This window comes from Salvia hispanica, chromosome 5, assembly GCF_023119035.1.
Source record: "Salvia hispanica cultivar TCC Black 2014 chromosome 5, UniMelb_Shisp_WGS_1.0, whole genome shotgun sequence".
NCBI lineage: Eukaryota > Viridiplantae > Streptophyta > Magnoliopsida > Lamiales > Lamiaceae > Salvia > Salvia hispanica.
Genome location: NC_062969.1, coordinates 39767246 through 39787603, shown reverse-complemented (window position 1 = coordinate 39787603; position 20358 = coordinate 39767246). Strand labels below are relative to the sequence as shown.

At 36.9% G+C, this 20358-nt stretch overlaps 5 protein-coding genes and 2 pseudogenes across 5 annotated transcripts in view; 5 read left to right on the top strand and 2 right to left on the bottom strand.

The window, feature by feature from the left end:
- Positions 1–95, top strand: part of LOC125188026 (putative pentatricopeptide repeat-containing protein At3g25060, mitochondrial) — a 17039-nt gene extending 16944 nt beyond the window's left edge. Inside the window, exon 2 of the mRNA XM_048084759.1 lies at positions 61–95. The gene's annotated coding sequence lies outside the window, so the exon portion shown is untranslated. The remainder of the gene's footprint in view (positions 1–60) is intronic.
- Positions 96–1597: 1502 nt separating this feature from the next.
- LOC125187476 (B-cell receptor-associated protein 31-like) lies at positions 1598–4476 on the bottom strand. Its single transcript, XM_048084074.1, has 2 exons — positions 3662–4476; positions 1598–2176 (listed from the first exon to the last, which is right to left on the bottom strand). The coding sequence occupies exons 1-2, from the start codon at positions 3939–3941 to the stop codon at positions 1806–1808; spliced, it is 651 nt and encodes a 216-aa protein (XP_047940031.1). The 5' UTR covers positions 3942–4476; the 3' UTR covers positions 1598–1805.
- A 1338-nt stretch (positions 4477–5814) lies between these two features.
- Positions 5815–7051, top strand: LOC125190052 (RPM1-interacting protein 4-like). Its single transcript, XM_048087249.1, has 5 exons — positions 5815–5862; positions 6000–6040; positions 6242–6542; positions 6577–6768; positions 6965–7051. The coding sequence occupies exons 1-5, from the start codon at positions 5815–5817 to the stop codon at positions 7049–7051; spliced, it is 669 nt and encodes a 222-aa protein (XP_047943206.1).
- A 2647-nt stretch (positions 7052–9698) lies between these two features.
- On the top strand, positions 9699–10731 carry LOC125190051 (annotated as a pseudogene).
- A 1688-nt stretch (positions 10732–12419) lies between these two features.
- On the top strand, positions 12420–14583 carry LOC125190911 (annotated as a pseudogene).
- Positions 14584–15943: 1360 nt separating this feature from the next.
- LOC125187176 (E3 ubiquitin-protein ligase RNF4-like) lies at positions 15944–18070 on the top strand. The gene is made up of 5 exons (XM_048083705.1): positions 15944–16125; positions 16520–16791; positions 16907–16964; positions 17553–17653; positions 17739–18070. Exons 2-5 carry the CDS (start codon positions 16549–16551, stop codon positions 17979–17981), a joined length of 645 nt encoding a protein of 214 aa, XP_047939662.1. The 5' UTR covers positions 15944–16125; positions 16520–16548; the 3' UTR covers positions 17982–18070.
- Positions 18071–18838: 768 nt separating this feature from the next.
- On the bottom strand, positions 18839–19204 carry LOC125190050 (protein TRACHEARY ELEMENT DIFFERENTIATION-RELATED 7A-like). Its single transcript, XM_048087247.1, has one exon. It carries the CDS (start codon positions 19202–19204, stop codon positions 18839–18841), a length of 366 nt encoding a protein of 121 aa, XP_047943204.1.
- Positions 19205–20358: the final 1154 nt, after the last annotated feature.

Genomic DNA, 20358 nt, shown 5'->3' with positions numbered 1-20358 from the left:
TTTCATTTGCACCACTTGTTTTAACGAGTTTTCTCTCTCTAACTTTACTTTCTGTTCAAGAGCATCATCGAGTGATGGATCACAACAACGAGTCCCAGGTCAGCCCGGCGAGCCGGCTCTCGGACTCCCAGCGGTGCCGTGGGATCACGGATGGGGCAGATGGAGGCCCGGGATTTAACTATCCCTTGGAATCGAGATGATGGGGATGATGGCTGGTGCGCCGGGGGCGATGGGGGGAACCGGGGCGGGTGCGCGGGGGTATGCGCAGAGTGGGGATGCGGAGGAGCGGCGAGCAAGGAGCAAGCGGGCGATCCCGCGCGCGGGTGGGGAGGCCTGCCCCGGATCGTGGCCGAGATGATGTTGCGGCCAGATGATGGGGATGATGTGGCAGGGGGGATGCCGGGGGGATGCTTGCACGGCATGTATCCCGGGATGCCGGAGGGGGTGCAGGGTGCTTACGAGGAGGGCCGCGCGGTATATCGGCCCCGGCTTCGGTTTTTTGAATGCTTCGTCTCACACGTCGACCCCAGAGTGGAGACGCAGTTCTGGCGATGACCTCCTGTCATTTGCACGATATGGGAGATCGATCTCGAGGAAGATGATACTCCGGTTCCAGCGAGGCGGGCCGCGCCGAAAAGAAGAGACGAGGGGGAAGGGAAGGGGCAAGGCGGTCGACGAGTCATCGCAGCCGGCTAATGACGGCAGCAGTGGACGGAGGATGAGTACGCCGGGGTGGCCAAGGGGGTGGTTGGAGGTGTGCGACGATCCACTGGTTTGCGAACAACTCAGCGGGTCGTCAACATGTGGGCGAAGATCGAGTCTCTTGCCCTATAAGAGCAGCGCCCCGCCCGCCACCCGGGGAAGGACTTCGGCAACGAGGAGGTCCGGAAGGGGTGGGAAGCGCACCAGGGCCGCGGTTGGCCGTTTTCACGGGTATGCATGCCAAGCGCCCTCCGTCCCTGGCTCCGAAGTGGGCGAGACGAGAGGACGGCCGCCGGAGGATGTAGCGCGAGTCGGTTCCCCTTGGAGGAAGTATAAGGAGTTCACCTTGCAGGGAGTGCTTCTTGTTCTTGAAGGACTCGGAGAAGTTCCGCGGGCGGTTGCGTACGGCTGGGTGACGAAGAAGCAGCGACTTAACTATAGCGGCGACTACGACGGCAGCGTATGGCGGATCCCACGACCTCCCCCGGATGCGAGGAGTTTCCATCCCCTCCTTCATTTCTTGGTCGCCCCGCCCGGTTGACCCGAGCGGGCGCCGAAGCGGGCTGCGAGGGCGGATCCCTATCGCCCCGCGAGGGCTCAAAAAAAAAAATCATGTACTTTTTTTTAAATCTTTGTACTTTTTTTTTAATGGAATGGATTATTTTTCCCGTATATGTGTCGTAAATTTAATTCCGTATATCGCAATTTTAATTCCGTAAATGTAGTATATTTTGAATTGTTTTTATTGCGGCTGGCCTATGGGCGGCTATAAATAGTCCCGACGTGGCAGGTGGTTTGTTTAGTGTTCTTTGACGTGGCAAGTGCAGAGAATACGGGCCTATGGTCGATCTATTAACCATTGCGGATGCTCTTAAGGTTAGATAAATGTCAAAACTCAAATAAACTGGATTATAACTTAGATCAAAATCAAAAGTCTAACAACAGCATTCACAGCTGAAATCTCTGAAACTGACAGAATAATAGGTGAACACATTTGGTGCCCTGCTAACGTCCTCTCCTCCGATCATCCCATGCCACCGCGAATCAACGATCATTTCGTTGCTGAATCAAATTTCAACATTCGAATCTCACCAGCAATCGCCTCATCTTCTGTAGCCGAGAGCCTGGTTCTGGAGATTTTGGTTGTCTTCCAAAAGTCTGTCGTATTCCAGCAGTAGATCCGCTGCTTGTTTCTGGAGTGCAGCAACGTGACCTTCTGCTGTTTCGACTTTCTTGTCCTTTTCAGCCGACTCCAGCTTGAGCTTATTCAAATCCTCAGTCAAACTCGAAACCTCCTTTTTCAGCTTCTTGACTTCAGCAGAAGCTTTTTCTTCCTTCGCCTTCAGCTGAAGCTTCTCTTTCTCAAGATTCTCGACTTCTTGCTTTGAAGCACCGGTGTTGCTCCTTACTTTGATTAGTTTTTGTATGTAATGATGCATTCGATCGATCAAGAATCCGAGGAACAGAGAAAAGCCTGTGAGATCATACACAGTCATTACAATCTCAGATGAAAATGACACAATTCAATCTCATCATTCATGTCAGTAAAAACGGAACAGAGGTGATTGCAAATGCAATACCGGTTGGATAAGAATGCTAACACTAAATCACACACAAACGAATAGAGGCGACTGCAAATACAACTTTTGTATACAATGATGCATATCAGTCAAGAACCCGAGAAACGGAGAAAATAATTCAGATGAAAAATGACACAATTCAATCTCATCATTCCTCCCTTCCCCTCTCTCCTTCATATATCAGTAAAAACGAAACAGGGACGACTGCAAATGCAATGCCGGTTGGATAAGACTGTCGTTGATTTAGGGAAAATGAGAACAAGGATAAAACTGAATCACCCACCAAAAAACTGGAAATCATGTGATTAAGCCCTAAACCCTCACAAGAAGATAAACAAAAACGTAAAAATCTAATCTTTCACAACAAAATCAACACTAAATCACACACACAAACTGGAAATCATGTGATTATACCCTAAACCCTTGCATGAAGATAAAAAAATTGTGAAAATCGAATCTTTCACCGGAAAATCATAAATATCATTACTTAAGCAACATACTAACAAAAACATAAGCATCAACAATAACTTTTAATGTACGATCCATTTATATTCTTTCTAAAACATAAGCATCAGCGACAGCAAATGCAATGCCGGGTTGCATAAGATCATCGTTGTGGGGAAAATGAGAACAGGAATAACACTAAATCACACACAAACGAACTGGAAATCATGTGAATAAGCCATAAACCCTCACAAGAAGATAGAAAAAAAATGTAAAAATGTAATCTTTCACCACAAAATTTCACATCCTCCCATTATTTGACTGCTCCAGCCCTTTCTCATCACATCATTCTTAAGCAACAAACTAACAAAAACATAAGCATCAACAAGAACTCTTTATGTAGCATCCACTTATATTCTTTTCTAGACAACCACAGCAAACACAAATCCTATCATTTTACTGCATCATACAACTAACATAGACATCAGCCAAACAAAAGGATACATGAATCAAGAGCCAAAATCCGTGAAGCAACCAATAATGCCAGTTGGATAAGATCATCGTTGATTTAGGGAAAATTAGAACAAGGATAACATTGAATCACACACAAACAAACTGAAATTAAGGTGATTAAGCCCTCACAAGAAGATAATGTGAAAAAATCAAATCTTTCACCAAACAATTTCGCTTCCTCCCATTCTTTGCCTCTTCCAACTCATTCTCATCACATCAATACTAACAAACAAAACATAAGCATCAACAAGAAAGCATGATCCATGAAGCAATTTCAGCAAACATAAACCCCATCATTTTACTACATCATACAACTAACATAGACATGAACCAACCAATACAAAATTGAAAAGGACACATGAATCAAGAGCTAAAACAAGAAAACATGATCCATGAATCACCCAACAATGCAAGAACCATACCCATGAGAGTTGCCTCAAGCAAGTTTGTCCTCCAAATAACTTGATCCATTGGCGTCATAGTGCCATGTTTGGTGCCCTTGTTCTGAATCTTGAGAATGCTATACAAATCAGACAGCAAAATGGCAAAGATAGTTCCAGCAATGGTTAGAACTGTAGCCCTCCTCATCTTCACTTGATCCAAACCCTTTATCACAAGCTCCCTCAACGGACCAATCTTCACCATTAAAAGGAATGCAACCAAACCCTCCGCGCACACAACCAGAAAGAACAAAGGAATCATCTTTGCAACAACACAATCTCAACTGTCCTACAAAACTAAACCAAGTTTCAATTTTTTTTACTGGGGCTCAGTTTTCATGGGAATTAAGGAAACCCCACACCTTTTTCAGGTTAATTTTCTCAAGAAATGTGCAAGCTAAAAAAAGGGCGGAGAGCAAATCGTTTTTCTTGATTAATGAAAAAAATCAAATCTTTGAAGCAGTTGCTATAAGAGAGGAGAATCTTGAAATCCTATTTATCCTCTCCTTTCAAGAAAGTAAAACCCCAATTCTCTTTCAGTAGAATGAATGCAAAGGGTTTGTTAAAAGGCCACAGATCTGTGAAAAAAAAATAGCTGCAGAGCTAAACAGTGCACAATTTGAAAACTCCTCTCCCCTCTTGGTTATTTTTCCATTATCTAGATTAAAGGTTTGTTCTTTTTGGGATTAGTGGGATGGCATTGCTTTACAGGGCGGAAAAAGACGATCAAATAAAGCAGAGTGAATTGAGATGAGGTGTGTGCTTAAATCAGTCAAAAACATTTATGATGGTGAGATGAGTATTTTTTGAGAGCATGAATCATGATTTTGAATAGAAGTGAAGTGGAAGCATTCAATTCTTCAAATTTAGGAGTCAATCCTAAATTTTACAGTGTTCTATTTTAGGATTCAGTCTCAAGTAATTGACTCATGTCGTCAAATAATTTAATTTAGTTTTATTCGAATCTTTAGAATTTGTATCAATTCTATCACAACCTTATTTAAAATTACTCCTATTTATTTAATTTACTTGTATCAATTTTATTATTGAATTTCACTCCAACGATTGAACTATATATAACATATAAGATGATGTTATTTAAGAACACTTGTCTAAATATTGATTGTTAATATCAATACATTTTGGAAAGATGATAAAACTGATAAACGAATTTTTTTTTTTTTAGATTGCGATAAGATTGATAAAATCAATGACTATAATAATTCAATTATTAACCAAATAATAAAGATGTCATTTTTTAGGGAATATAATGTAAGGATGTATAGGTTAAATTGGTTTTGAAATAGGCTATATGCTAAAATGTGGTATGAATTTAATGCTCATAATTTTTGGTAAAGAGAACGCCAACCATACCATAATGTCATATTCATCTAACAATTATTAAGTGGTAGTATTTAATATTTATACATGTAGAATTCTGACCTGTAAATTTTCTGTATAAAAATATGAATGACAGATCTTATGGCCCAATAGAATTGGTCTATATTATTTAAATGGGCCTCACCTTAGTGTCAGGCACGGTAATACTATTTGTTATTCTTTCAATATCATTTGACTATGTCATTAATTTTTTTCGCTCTTGCCAAAAACAATAGATACATGTTGCTATATTCAATCTATAAAATTTAAAAGAAGGTACAAAAATAATTAAATATTCCTCACAAAATCACCAACATTAAGTTGTTGATCAACATTGTTATGGTTAGTGATTTTGAATTTAAGATTGACTATCGATATAAATTAGAGACGTAATTATGCTGATTTTTTTTTGGAAAAGTGACTAAATTTGGAGCAAAGGAAAACGTCATTTAGTTGAAGACATAATTGTCTATTACCTTATTTTTTTGAGACACTTTCATCAGTGTCCTTTAATTGTAGTTGTAAGACAAAAATGATTATACTTTTTACAAATGTAGGTAATGTGTTTAGTAACATACGTTAACATTCTTAATTAAATAAGAAAATGTCTTCAACCAATTTCTAAGTGTTAAATGACTCGAATAATTAATTAAATAAAAAAAATATCCCTTGCCATTTTTTAGGTTTCTACGGGACAATGACAAGAATAAAAGATATAGCATTCGACAAATATTTTAATGAATTTCATGAGTAGAATGATTGAGGGTATAAAAATTAAGGCAAGTGAGGACTTGGTCAATATGGTTAGTGCTAGAGAATAGTCAACGGTTCTTCTTATTAAGATATCAATTCATTGCGTGCTATTTAGTGTATTGGTTTAATACAAAGACTCAATTTTTATTGAATTCTTGAAACCTAACTTTGATTTTCTCCTCTGCAGCTTCTGGGCTGTGATTCTTTTGAATCTGAAGAAAAATGGCAGTGAGTTTCAATTTCACTCTCTCATACTTGTTGTTTTCGTTCTTTTTCTAGTTCTGTTTATGGAAATATCAAGATTTCATGTGTGTGCATTTATCGCGTGTATCGAAATAGTAATAAATGCATAACATGAAATCTTGATAATATTTCATGTTACGTGTATTAAATGACATAATACTGATTATTCATAATTATTGTTTGTAGAAGCAAAGGGCTGAATGTGCCAAAATTTGGCAAGCTGGGAAAACGAACAAAACGATGTTTCTTACACGTTTACTTCGACGGTGCAAGAAAAAATAAGGGAGGAAAGATGATAAACCCAAACGATCCCGAAGAGAATCCGGAGATGTTTGTTCATCTAGAACCTTCGTCTCTTGTTGCCACCACTCCTCCTTCTCCTCCCCCAAAATCGAGAGCTAGGCTAGAGAAGCCATTTGGGAGGCGGACTATTAGACCTGCCCCCGAGAAAAGAGATGGTGATGTTAGGAAATTCAATACTTCTTCGGTAAGAATGAATCAAATTATGTTGGTCATGGTAGCGGCCAAGGTATAGTAGCTCTACACGACCTAGTACTGCAAGCTCGGAGTCTAGCTTTGAGCATTCGCCTCTCCACCCTCGAGCTATGAGGCGAGGCAGCGAATCTCCGACTTGGGAAGGTTCTAGAAGCCCAGATAGTGGCCATGGCACACCTTCTAGGTCACATTTGAAGCCAACTCGTTCGGATGAAGTTGTAAGACTTCATTTCCCTTAATATTTCATTAATTTTCAATCTAGTACTATATTTTTTTCGTATGCCAGTCTATCAATTTTGCACGTTAACTTAAGTAGATAAAAATAAGATGGTCTGGCCAACCATATATTTAGATCTCTAGATTAATAAATTATCTAAGTGTATGATCTCATATATCGCATGTATTGGAACGAAGGCGATAAAGAACAAAGACAAAGGAAAAGCTCAGGGTGCGTTGCCTCAAGTGACCGAAGCAGGAATTCAGGACGCAACAAAGGCATGATGTATGATGTGTTGTTTAAGGCCTATACCAAAGACACAAGTACTATGAATCCGCAACAGCTAGAAGTACACTGGAAGATGATTGGAAAACTCCAGAAAGAATTGGATATTATCTAGGAGTTTAATTACGTATTCTTGATATTTTAATATTATGTAACTTTGTCATTTTTAAGATTTTGATCATGTCAATGCAACAAAAACAATTGTTTATAATAATGTCGTTGTTTGCATTATAAGAATGTAATTTGTCTGTAAATACACAAAATTTAGTGATTTTCTTGAATTTAATCCAAATTTTTTAGATGTTTTATTAAAACTTAATATGATTGCATCTAATCTTAACATCAGTGTTAACAAATCGTGATTCTGCTACAATAAATATTGTAAAATACCGTATCAACAACAATTTGATCGACAAAAATCATAAATATCTGAATGCATGATCTCTGTTAAAATTTATGCTTCATTCTAGATATTACACTTTGTCTAAACCATATAATTAAAAAAAGTCGTTCTATAGAAAAAATTTCAATCAGTCCAATTTACAAAAGAGCTAAATTTGATGTATTAAAAAAATTGATCGAAATTATACAATTTGAGAAAAATTAGAAATTTCTGCAGTTGGATTAAAAAAATAGTTTATGATCAAAATCAGAAAATATTACTATTCATTCGACCTCGAATATAGTCAAAATAGAATGTTTCAATTCACTCCTCTCAGTAAAACGCCAAATTAAACTACAAAGATGCATATGCATTATAGAAAGAAAAATATTTATCAAGTTGATTAATATATGTATAGGCCTTTGACAGGGGCTACTAAAATTCCATGAAATTTATACTTAAAAATTTTAATAAATCCCACCCCCATCTCATCTTTATTAACAATATTTAAATAGTTTTTCTACATATAAAAATTTCCGATAGGGGGGAGAAAGGATACTTTACCAAATCATCATACCTTCCCAAAAGTAAATACGGGGAAAAGCATACCTTTTTTATAAAATTTTTGGGATACCTTATTTTCGGGTTTTCCCAACCCATACCATACCTCATTTTCGTCGCTTCCCAGATACCTTATTTTTTGATACCTAATTTCAACATCAATTAAAAAAGAAAATTGAGATTTTTAAAAATTATTTATATTTTTTAAATTTTTAAAAATAAATTAAATATAATTTATTCATAATTATATTTATATTTCACAATAGATTTTATAATTTAAAAATATATAAAATATATTTTATATATAATTATGTTTATATTTTTGTGGTATATACCTTAGTTTACGGTATATACCTTAATTTACTATATACCAAACATCGATGCAATGGATAGCGTATTTGAAAATTCATACCGTTACCTTATCTAATCTTTCTAAGGTATTATACCTATCTAAAGTCACGGTATCCCTAAAATTCGATATTTTTGGTTTTTTTTCGTATGATAAGACCTGTATTTCTGTATTTCGTATTTTTCCCTACCCTAATTCTCGACTTGTATTTTTATGCATGTGCTATCTTATAGCCCAATAGAATTGGTCTATGACTCTATATATACGAGTATTATTTAAATAGGCTAGACCTAGTGGCAAGCATGGCTTTTTTTTGTTTATTCCTTCAATAGCTAATTTCAATATCATTTGACCATATCATTAAATTTAATTCTCTAGGCAATAAACTATAGAGACATGTTGCTATATTCAAAATACACTATTTGAAAGAAGGTACATGAAATTATTAAAAATTTACATTTTGTCTGATGGACTCAAATATTCTCACAAGTTGGTGTTTGCTGGCACAAGTTGAGAGTTTAATGGTAAGCACAAACATGAATCATTCTTTTATTTTGCTAAATATGGATTAGAAATAAGATTACACATATATAATTAGAAATTGGGTGTCCACCCTAGCCGCCAATATTAATTTTAGATTTATTATATATGTATCGATTTTTATTATAATACATTAAATGGAAAAAAAAATAGGATATGGTGCAACTGCATGTGTGACTGAAGTTGGTGATGAGCTATTGAAATATGCACACTTGAAAATGAATTTTGGACATCATCTTGTAAATCAGAAACAAACTTATTATATTACCCCATAAAAGTGTTGACAATTACCTAAAATTTTCATACACGATTACACATGTCATTTTGATCGATCGGCTAAAACTAATCTAATTTTATGTTTACCATATGATAATTAGAGATCACGTGCATTTCAATTTCATAATAAAAGTGTGACCACTATTACACTAGCTTAATTTCATTCACATTCTTTCGTATTTTCTAGATTTCAATCGCCAAAGAAGACGAGAATTCGCAAGATATTTTCAGATTTCAATCGCTCTTAAAATAAGACGGGAATTGCGATCTAAAGGAGCCTAATTTAACAAGTAAATCCTAATGGTACAAGAATAAAAGGTGTAGCAATCGTGGGTGAAATTGATGAATTTGACAAGTAGATTAATTGATAAATAGGGAAAAGAAATATTCAAGACGAGTAAAGACTTGTGAATGCCTAGAGAATAGTCAACCATTACCTGTGGCACTTAGTCAACGGTTGATCAACCTCTTACCATTTCTTCTTTTTCATCTTATTTAGACATCAATTCATTTCTTCTCCATCTCTATCTCTCTCTCTCATCGAACTTGGTGGGAGCTTTCAACACAACGTGCTATTTCGTGTTTTGGGTTCATAAAAAGATTCAATTTTTCTTGAATTCTTGAATCCTATCTTTGATTTTCTCCTCTCCTGATTTCTGGGTTTTGAAGCTCAAGAAAAATGGCAGTGAGTTTGAATCTCTCTCTCTCAAAAGTTTCTATTTATGGAAATATCAAGTTTTTTTTCTTTACTATGCTAAATTTGTTTGTCTTTTTTTCACCTAAACTTGGATTTCACTTTGATATTTATATAAATTTTTCGCTTTGTGGCCGGTTAGGATTTAGGAATGAGTTTTGGGAATTTTTGGCTGTATCTATTTTGATTATGTTGAAATTTGGATTTTTATTGAATCAATTGATCAATCACAAACCATGATAAAAATAGGTTAATGCATTATTCAAGCAAATAGGGATTCGAACTTATGACATCAGCATAATCATATGAAATGACGTCATATATCTAAAGCGATTATTCACATTTATTGGTTGCAGAAGCAAAGGTCAAATGTCCCAAAATTTGGCAACTGGGAAAACGAACAAAACGACGTTCCTTACACCGTTTACTTCAACAATGCAAGGAAAAACAAGGAGGAAAGATGATAAACCCGAACGATCCACAAGAGAATCCGAGATGTTCGCTCATTCAACCTTCGCCTCGCTCGCCACTCCTCCCCTCCTTATGCAAAATCGGAGCCAGCAGAGGAGCCGACTGGGAGGCGGTGTTGGCCCGCCCCTGAGCATAGAGACGGTGATTTTGGGCAATTTAATAAAAATGAGCCAAATTATGGTAGTGGCCGTGGTAGCGGCCAAAGATCTGGCCGCCCGCACGGCCTAGTACTACAAGCTCGAGTTAAGCTTGAACGTTCGCCTCTCCACTCAACCTCGCCCTCAAGCCATCAATGCCATGGGGCGAGGCACCGATCCCGGCTTGGGAAGGTTCTAGAGGCCATGATAGTAGCCACGGCACGCCTTCTAGGTCGCGCCTAAGGCCAACTCGCTCTGATGAAGCGTAAGACTTTCATTTTGGTCCATCCACTTTGCATGTCAACTTAAATAGATAAAAAATAATATAGGCCGACCCACCGTATATATAGATCGTGGATTGAATTTTATTTGATTCTATAATCTTACCACATGTATTGTCCTGTCCCTCAAAGTAAACGCCTGTTTGATCGGTGCGTAATGAAAAAGGAGCAAGTACCAAAATTTGGGGCATGGGACGAGAACGACCCTCGCCGGCTGAAAACTTCACGCAATATTCAACAAAGTGAGGAGGATCGAAACAATGAGGGCGGGAATGGGAACGGCCCGACCGCAAACCATCATGCATCATACGCACGGTGCAACGCTCCAACGAGCCTAAGGTTAGAGCAACTCATCCATCTATCTATTTATCTATCGCCTTTTCCTTTGATATGATCCTTGTCTCATCTCATTGCTCTTCATACATGTAGAAATGTTGCTTTCCTTGGTGGTAGAAAATCAACGGTCGATTCTCCTTCGTTTTGCTTCCTCTCTCTATGCAAAGACTGCCTCACTTTTGTTTATCTATTTTGGTAATAAATGTGATGAGATGTTCATAATTTGGTGCTTCATCATCAATGTAATATTCCGAGTCATTTTTAGTCATTTCATCATACACCGTTTCCCACTTTGTACCATGTTTTGGAATGTAGAATAGTTGTTTGTGTTAGATGATTTTTTCTACTTTGATCTTACAACTTTCTTTATTTTGTGGCCTTTGTACAAACCAACCTTTAACTATTTCATGTATTCACATACATAAAAATGTAAAGTAAAAAAAGAGATTGTATTGTCACTCATTCACGCAATATAAGACTATGTATAGTCCAGCTCTAACATCATACCAAAACATGCTCAATGCTCGAATCAAATGTGTCGTTAAAAGGAACCTGACATAAATGATCTTGTTCAGATGCGAAGAAATAAAAAAAAAAATTGCATGGGAATAAACATTCATATTTGAGTTATACAAACCGAAAATGTGAAGTTAAAATTATAAATTTAAATAAAGTTAGACCATAAATTGTAGAATTATGATTGGCCCAATTCAACAAAAGTTGGAATTTTAGAGCCCCATTATTTGAGCATCTGAGCCCAAATTCAATTAGACAAAATCAGGCTTCAAATCCGAAATTTCAGCGCCAGTTTATGGAGGCAAATCGAAATTTCAAAACGTTTCCGAATTTCCAATCTTCAATTCGAACGTAACAGCAACCACACTTCAAATCAATTCAAAGTTTCAATCCACTTTCTCCTTCCTCTCTCTTTGATTTTTTCAATGACCAAAATCAGCCACCATAGCTGAATCTGAGAAATTAAGGTAAATTCCCAAAACCCAAATTCAGTTCCCGCCGAGTTTTTCGGCGCCACCTGAATTCAGCTCAGTCTGTGCTCGCACTGAGATGATCGATTGCGCTTGTGCATTTTAATCGATTGGGAGCTGGCCGCAAAGACTTGTCTTTTTTCTGGTGAGATTTGAATTGCAGCTTTTAATCATGGGGTTATCGAATGTGCTATTGCTTAGCAAAATCATGGGTAGAATCCAATTGTTGAAAGCCCCTCTTTTGTTGCTTGATTGAGGGTTTCAAATAATTTGATATTTTGTGTTAGTCAATTAAGGAGAATTTCCCCTTTGCTTACTTCTACTTGATTGGATCTAGGTTTTAATTTGGGGTAGTATTGAGTTCGATTTCTGAATTGGGGATGAGGGAGCTAAGCATTGAGTCATTTTATGCACGGCTAAGACAGTCAGCTATAGCCTCAGCTTCATCCGCCCCTCTTCTAATCTTCCCCTCAACCTCGGATGCTGATTCACTATGTGCGTTGAAAATCATAGGGCATGTTCTTGAATCTGATTCAATTAGGTATGCCTGTTACCCGGTTTCGAGTTTCAGGGAAATTCACAAGTATGCGGGGCCAAACCTTAGCTCATCTGCGAATGAGCCCATAACCATCTTGTTGATTAATTGGGGTTGCCATAGGGATCTTAGGAGGGACCTGCAGATCGGCCCCTTAGCTCGTGTTTCTTGTTGACAGTCATAGGCCGATTCATTTGCATAATCTGAGTGACCAGAATGACTGTGTGGTGGTGCTTTTACACGAAGGATGATGAGAACCAGCGATCTGGTTTATGATTTCGATGTGTCCACTGTTGCGAATGCGAGTGAGTTGAACAGTGACGGTGAGGTTGAGGAGGATTCGGAGAGTGAGGATGAAAATGATAGTGATGTTGAGGAGGGTGGGGAAGTAGGTAGAAAGAGGAGGAGAGTTCTGAAAATGAGGGGAATCCTGATAAGTTGTTTAAGAAGTTGAAGAGAGACTATTACTATATGGGAACGTACCATGGGAAGCCGTCGGGATGCTTGATGTATGAGCTGTCACATTCTCTAAGGAAGAACAAGAATGAGTTACTCTGGCTGGCTTGTGTGGCTTTAACTGACCAGTTCGATACCGAGAGGTTAACTGAAGAGAGATACCAGGCTGGGGTTATGGAACTCGAGCAGCATATTAACAGCTCAGGGAACTTGGATGCTATTACATCCGTCACACTCAAGGATGGCACAAAGGTTACTGTGCCCGATTCTTCCAGAATCGCTTATGAGGAGCGAGCCTAAGTTGATGTTATTGCAAGAGTGGAACTTGTTTGACTCAATGCTGTGCTCATCGTACGTGGCAACCAAAATGAAGACTTGGAGTGATCCCGGTTGAAAAATATGCAGCTTCTTTTGGCTCGGATGGGGTTTGCAAGAGAAGAATGCAAACAGAAATATCAATACATGAGTGTAGAGATCAAACACAGAATGAAAGATATGTTTCAAAAGTTCCTACCCGAGATTGGGCTCAGGGATTTCTACTATAGAGGTTTCCTGCTGTTGCACGGGTATAGCTGAAAGTCTCTGCTGCAGATGTGGTGTATGGGGTTACTGCTCTTCTAGAGTCGTTCGTGGAGGCAGATGGATCTTCTGGCTCGAAACAGTTTGGTGTGGCGTATGATGCTTTGTCCCTCAACAACGTCGAGAAGCTGGAGCTGGGAATGAGGCAGGCTATCAAGGTGCAACGGGCTGTTCTGAGACAAGGAAGCACAGCCATAACGAAGAAGGGGTCGATAAGGAGTGGGAGTAAGTTCAGATGGGTAAAACTCGAAGACACTGCTGATGCAAAGCTCTTATGTCACCCTCAGGCTCTAACTAAATTCGGGTTCTTCCTGATGGATGCTCTACAGAAGGAGCAAGGATGAAGCCCCTGATATGCGTTGCTACACAGAGGAACAGAGGAAAGTCCTGATTGTTGGCATATGTGGGAAGCCACGCCTTGGCGCACGAAATGGAAACGCGTTCGGGATTGCCTTCAGAAGCGCAGCTGATGAGACCGGAGCTGAGTATTTCCACGAGCTCTTTGAGTCATCGTGGATAGTCTTGGAGGCGGCCGCAGTGAATTCGTTCATGATCAGGTTAACTGAGAAACTGTTGTGATTTGTGATCATCATTTCTTATTTGTATCTCTTTCACTTAACTGTGATTCTGTTATTCATAGATGTCTTCTTCTTTTTTGCATTCTAATAGACTAATGCTTGGTTAACTTGCATGTAACATTATCACCATTCAATTACTAGATGGAATACTTCCAAGATTATAGTTTCTTCTTTGAAAACAACTCCAACATTGGATTATAGCAGATGGGATGGGAAATGTGTACAAATAGCCGTTCGATTCGAAAGATTATATCTCATGGTTGAATATGTCCTCGTTTGTTTAGACATCTTTATAAATTGGAAGTGTAAATTGTGCAGTTGCTATTAATATTATACTGATGTGTAAGAATCTGCAGCAAAAATTCATACATACATTCCATATTTGACTACTGAGGCATTGAACTAGTAATATATAGATGTAACAATGGTGCATAAATTAATTAAGTTGTCCATTGTATTAATCCTACTACTCCTTATTTATGATGTAACAGAAGTGACCATGTACTAATGAATATTGTTTACATCATAATATGACTATAATCTCATTGCTTTCAATGTAAAAACTAAGTCCTTTTTTAACAACAAAGATTTTGAATAATAGGGCACATTAGCAGATTTTATTTTGTATTACTAGTACTATTATTTTATCAATAAGGTTAATACATGGAAAACCAATTATTATACGGAAACAATATGATTAATAACTTTCAAATTTTGTAGTTACCTAATAAAGGAAAAGAAGATCTCAATTTTCAACAAGAATAAGAAAATGAGCGGGCTAGACTAAATCAACAAATTTATTGTGGATCCTAATTTCAAACGGGAGCTCAATTTATCTCCGCAGACGACGCACATGAATCGAGAGTACTACCAGAACGTATCTCGTCTTTCAAAAAGAAGTCTCCATTGTCTCTACTTTTATTAATATTCTGTTTTAATTTTAATTTATGTCATTCCAATTGTAATAAATTTATTTCCATATATTTTTTCTTCTGTATTCAAGTTGTACGGAGTATATTATATTGCATTTGACAATTTCTATTTTGCTACCCAATTTCTACCATCTTATGATAAATACAATTATACAAATACCAATTTACAAAGAGAAAAAAAAAATCTTTAATCGTACTAAAAGTGCCTTTATCAAACTATTAATAAATACTTACATACGTCACATTAATAATTTATAGGGATATTGGCATCTAATATCATGAAACTTTCAAAAAGTTGGGTTTTTCCCACGAACTTTAAAATTGATAAATAATATCACGAACTTTACCATGTGTTTGTTTTTTTCCACGAATGAAAAAATTCCCACAAATAATATTATGATACGGATTTTTTTTCGTAATTTCTCGACAACAATTTTGAAAGCTTCAAGTTTTTCAATCTTTGAAGATAGTTTTTCTTGGAGCACACCCTCCAAAAATGTTCTTCAATCTATTAAAATAACATGAATTTTTTCATTCGTGGGAAAAAACAAACTCGGGATAAAGTTCATGATATTATTTGTTAATTTTAAAGTTCGTGGGAAAAACTCATCTTTTTGAAAGTTTCTTGATATTAGATATCAATATCCCTAATTTATATTTCTAGGAGTACGAAATAATGAAAGATCTAAATTTCTAAAAATAAATAGTCTGAATTTCCAAATGAAATTACAAAGCGGCGCCCAAATTTCGTAAGTGCTGACGACGAAATGTAAATTGGCATCCCTGAAACGTGGCCAATTCCTTCTCTTCAAAACTCACAATTACTGCGTGTCAAAAAAAATTCCAAATTCCAAATTCCAATCCCTATTTAACAAATCGAAACCCTCTTCGCCTTCTTCTCTCCAATTCAAGATTTCAAATCATAAAAGTTGGTAAAAAAGTTATAGAAAGAGCACTCTACTTTTCACCGAAGAAATCAGGTTAGGTTACCATGGAGAGTTCAATTATTTTTAAAAGAATTTGTATTTCGTTATCTTGGTTTTTGTTTTTGCTTGTGCTTTGATCAATCCGTTTGATTTGATTGTTGTATCTTCGAATTTGTTGGTCGATTCTTAAAAGGATTCATTTTCGGTGAGGTTTATGGTGAATTTCTTGTTTCTTTCTGATCTTAGGGTTTTGTGTGGCTAGGTTAATTTTGAGCAAATTGCTGATTTCAATTACTTTATGCACCTTTGAATGTTCAACGAAATGATGATTTATGGATAAAGATTCAAACTTGTTGTGTTTAAATCGCATTAGTGAGTGAATTGAATTTCTATGTAATTGCATTTATATGAACTGAATTGAGTTTGGTTTGCAATGGGTGAATCTCAGGAGATCGGAGGCGTAGCAATTTCTGTATCATGAGCAATGCACAGGAAATTAGGATGTATTCAAGGGCTAGAAGTAGGAGACGGACACTGGATGTTGATCTCAATGCTTTACCACCGTCACATGAAATCGGGGAGCAGGGTGTTGTTTCGCACCATACTAGGTCCCACGGTAGGCAGGAGGCTGGAAGAAGTGCCACCGCCCTGCCTCCGCCAATTGATGTAGAGGCGCTTGATGACGACGTTATTATCTCTTCGCCTACGGCATTTGCAGAAGTATGCGAGTGTTGCTTTAATCTTGTCACCTGTTATGCATTTGAGTTTTATTTCCTATCTATAATGTTTCGGTATAGTCATGTGATTTAGCTTCTGTTTTTTTTTTAATTTTCAGGCCAAGAACAACGCCAGAAGGAACCGTGGGCGGACTGTCGTGGTTGATGTGGATAATGGTAACCTCGATATACTTTTTCTTCTTTGTCATTACTATGTTCCTCAAACCTTAGTGATCTTGCTGGTGCTATTTCCTTCGTGCGATTCATCATATTTGAAGCATACATTTGCGGATTGTGGTTGCTATTCACTTACAATGTTTTCCCAACTTAAGTAGATTTATTAGAAGTATATCATAGTATCTGAAAATCATATTGATGTTGGAGCAATTATGATACAAAAGAATGTTAGCTTAGCTTATGTGTCGTATACTTTACAAGTCTGATAGAAAAAAATGAACCTTTCGAGTACATCAGCCTCTGCCTCTCGGATTCTAATCCTAACATAGTTGTCTTTAGACCTTTTTCTTGAATATATGTCATTAGAATGCGTCTAACTAATTCCATGTCGTAACAATGCCTCCTTTTTATGTGACTAGTTCAAGTAATACAAACGAACTAGCTCAATTTATACAACTGCTGATTGAAATACGAGCTGTTCGTCTCTCCTCGTCGATGAACTTCATTCTCGAATACTTGTTTCATTCTTTCTGTTTTTTTTTTCACATTATAGAATTTTCTTGCTGATATGCTTCGACATTTTCACAGATGACAGAGCATCTCGCAACAAGCGCAGAAGGGTTCCTACAAACCAGACAATTATAAACTGCGACCTTTACATAAACCTCGAAAGCAGTAGCAACTCATCGGTAACATACAACACACCTTCCTTCCTTCGTTTTCCTCTGCTTTTTTGTTTCAGCTTATTACGCACTATGGTGTTTGAATTTTTAGAGGGAAAGTGGCAAAAGCGCTGCAGTGCCTATACCTCCCGTTCCACCAAAGGAGCCGACATTCAGCTGCCCCATTTGTATGGGCCCGCTAGTCGAAGAGATGACAACAAAATGTGGCCACATTTTCTGCAAGGCGTGCATCAAAGCTTCCATAGCTGCTCAGGGGAAATGTCCAACGTGCCGGAGAAAAACGACGACGAGAGACATTATTAGAGTGTACCTTCCCTCAACTAGAACTGCTTGAGGTCTCTGTGTGTGGGTGTATCTCTGTTATAATCGGTTTTGTACTGTCTTTACAACACACAAGATTCTAAAATTTGAGTTGGTTATTCAGTCTTTACTTCTATTTTTTTCGCTTAATGTGACAAAATATATTATGATAGTTATAGATATAATTGATTAAATTTGGTTGCTTTGTGGCATCAGTTTTAGCAGTTTGAAATTTCAATAATGAGATTTGATATTTAGTCTTAGTTCTGTGGAGTAGTATTAAGATTTATTTACACTATTTGAATATAATATAAAGCGGGCAATATATCTGTAATCTAAATAGCTGAATTAAACTAAATGGGTTTGTGTTAAAATGACAACCCTTTTAAACTGACAACGTGACACCGCTTATACAGCAATATTATAAACGCTACACAGCAATATTACAAATACTACAAAACAATCTATAGATTGCTGTATAGTGTGTCGGATATTGCTGGACAAGAAATATTGCTGGTTAAAGACCAGCATATTATTCGTCCACATGTACAAATGATTGGCTAGGAATGGTGGCATGGTGTTATTTTAAGGGATGATGGCACCCTAACATGCCCCAAACTAAATGACTTTTTTTTTTAAAAAAAATTGGTTCGAATTTTGGGATGATTTTTTTAAAATCAAGAGAAGTTTCAAATAAATATCATATTCCAGCTCTGTTAATTCATTTCATTCGTATTTTATCATAAAATTAATATATAAAAGTATAATTCACATTTTATTATAATTTATTGAGTTTTCTTAATTATAATGGGATACATAAACAGCAACGGAAGAAGTACAATTTTTAAGCAAAGTCATATAAGTAAAGATTATATTAATTCATGATCGACACTACTGAATAATGCAGGCGTTGGGATCATCTTCGCAGGAGTGGCCGTCAATCGGATAGAAATGCGATGGCGGCGGCGATGGTGGCGCCGGTGCATTCCAATACGGTGCACTCGTCCCCCTCTGAGGTGAAAACGGCGGCGTAGATGGTGGTGGTGGTGTTACCGGTGGCTCAGGCGGTGGCGTAGATGGTGGTGGTGGTGTTACCGGTGGCTCAGGTGGTGGTGTTACCGGTGGCTCAGGTGGTGGTGTTACCGGTGGCTCAGGCGGCGGCGTAGATGGTGGTGGTGGTGTTACCGGTGGCTCAGGCGGTGGCGTAGATGGCGGTGGCCGCACTTTCTTTGTCTTGCTGCCGCAGAAACATGACATTTTTGAGAATGTTGTTAAGGTGTTGTGAAAAGTATGGGAAATGTTTGTTTATATATATGTTTGAAGATTGAAGAGATATGTGAATTCATATAATGGTATGCAAAATGCTAAGTATTCCACTTAATTACTGTGATATGCTGCATATCTTATGTGAGCAATGTTTTTGAGCATTACGCGTTGTTTGTTTAGTTTATAGATTTATTTTGATTCCAATTCATTAAAAAATGTTATCTACATTTTCTTATTTTGCAATTTTCATAAAATAAAACTCAAGTAGTTCGTGTTGTGTATAACTTTGGGTTATAACTTCGAATAAATTAATAAAATGATAAATCAAGCTTTGATTTTTATGTAAAATGTAAAATTGAAAATGTGAATAAAACAAAACAAAGAAATAATGTGTCTTAAGAGAGAGCGTGATGCGCTCATACCATTTTACTATTTGGTAATTGTCTTTTGGTAATTATCTTAACTAACAATTTAGCATACATAATATTGTGATATTAATTTCATGCTAATAATTACTCCATAATTTCAAATGTAATGATGTAATTAGGATTGACAAAATAGTGCGGATAGGGTTTATCATATTTACTAATGTTAGGAATTTTTTATCTCAAAGACGAACTCGATCGTTTTATTGCATTCAAGTTCATACTATTTTTTAAAATAAATTCTTGTATAGTTGTAGTTTTTATTTCATTGAATCCTTATTTAATCGATTTCCTTTAGTTTAATATCAATGTTAATAAAATTTCATAATAAATTGTAAATTAATTTGGTAAAAGAGTTTTGTCAAAATATAAACCAATTAAGGTTAATATGAGTGTGTTGAAAACCTCTCTCCACAACTCCTCCAACTAAATTCCTTGGTAGAGATAGCAACATATTGAAGATTTTTTTGTTTGAACTTAATATCAACCTTTATGGCATAACAAATAATTCAGTTTTCAACTAAGATATTATGTGGAGTTTATTTAAATAATAATAGATGAAGCGTTATTTTATTATAAAAAATTAACAATTACATTTAATAAAGATGAAATATATCAAACATAAATGTACAAAGACTTGCTGGAATAAAGAGTAAAAATAGAAGTACCTACTTATGCGTTTTATTAACTTTTTTACAATATGTATAAGATCAAAAACAA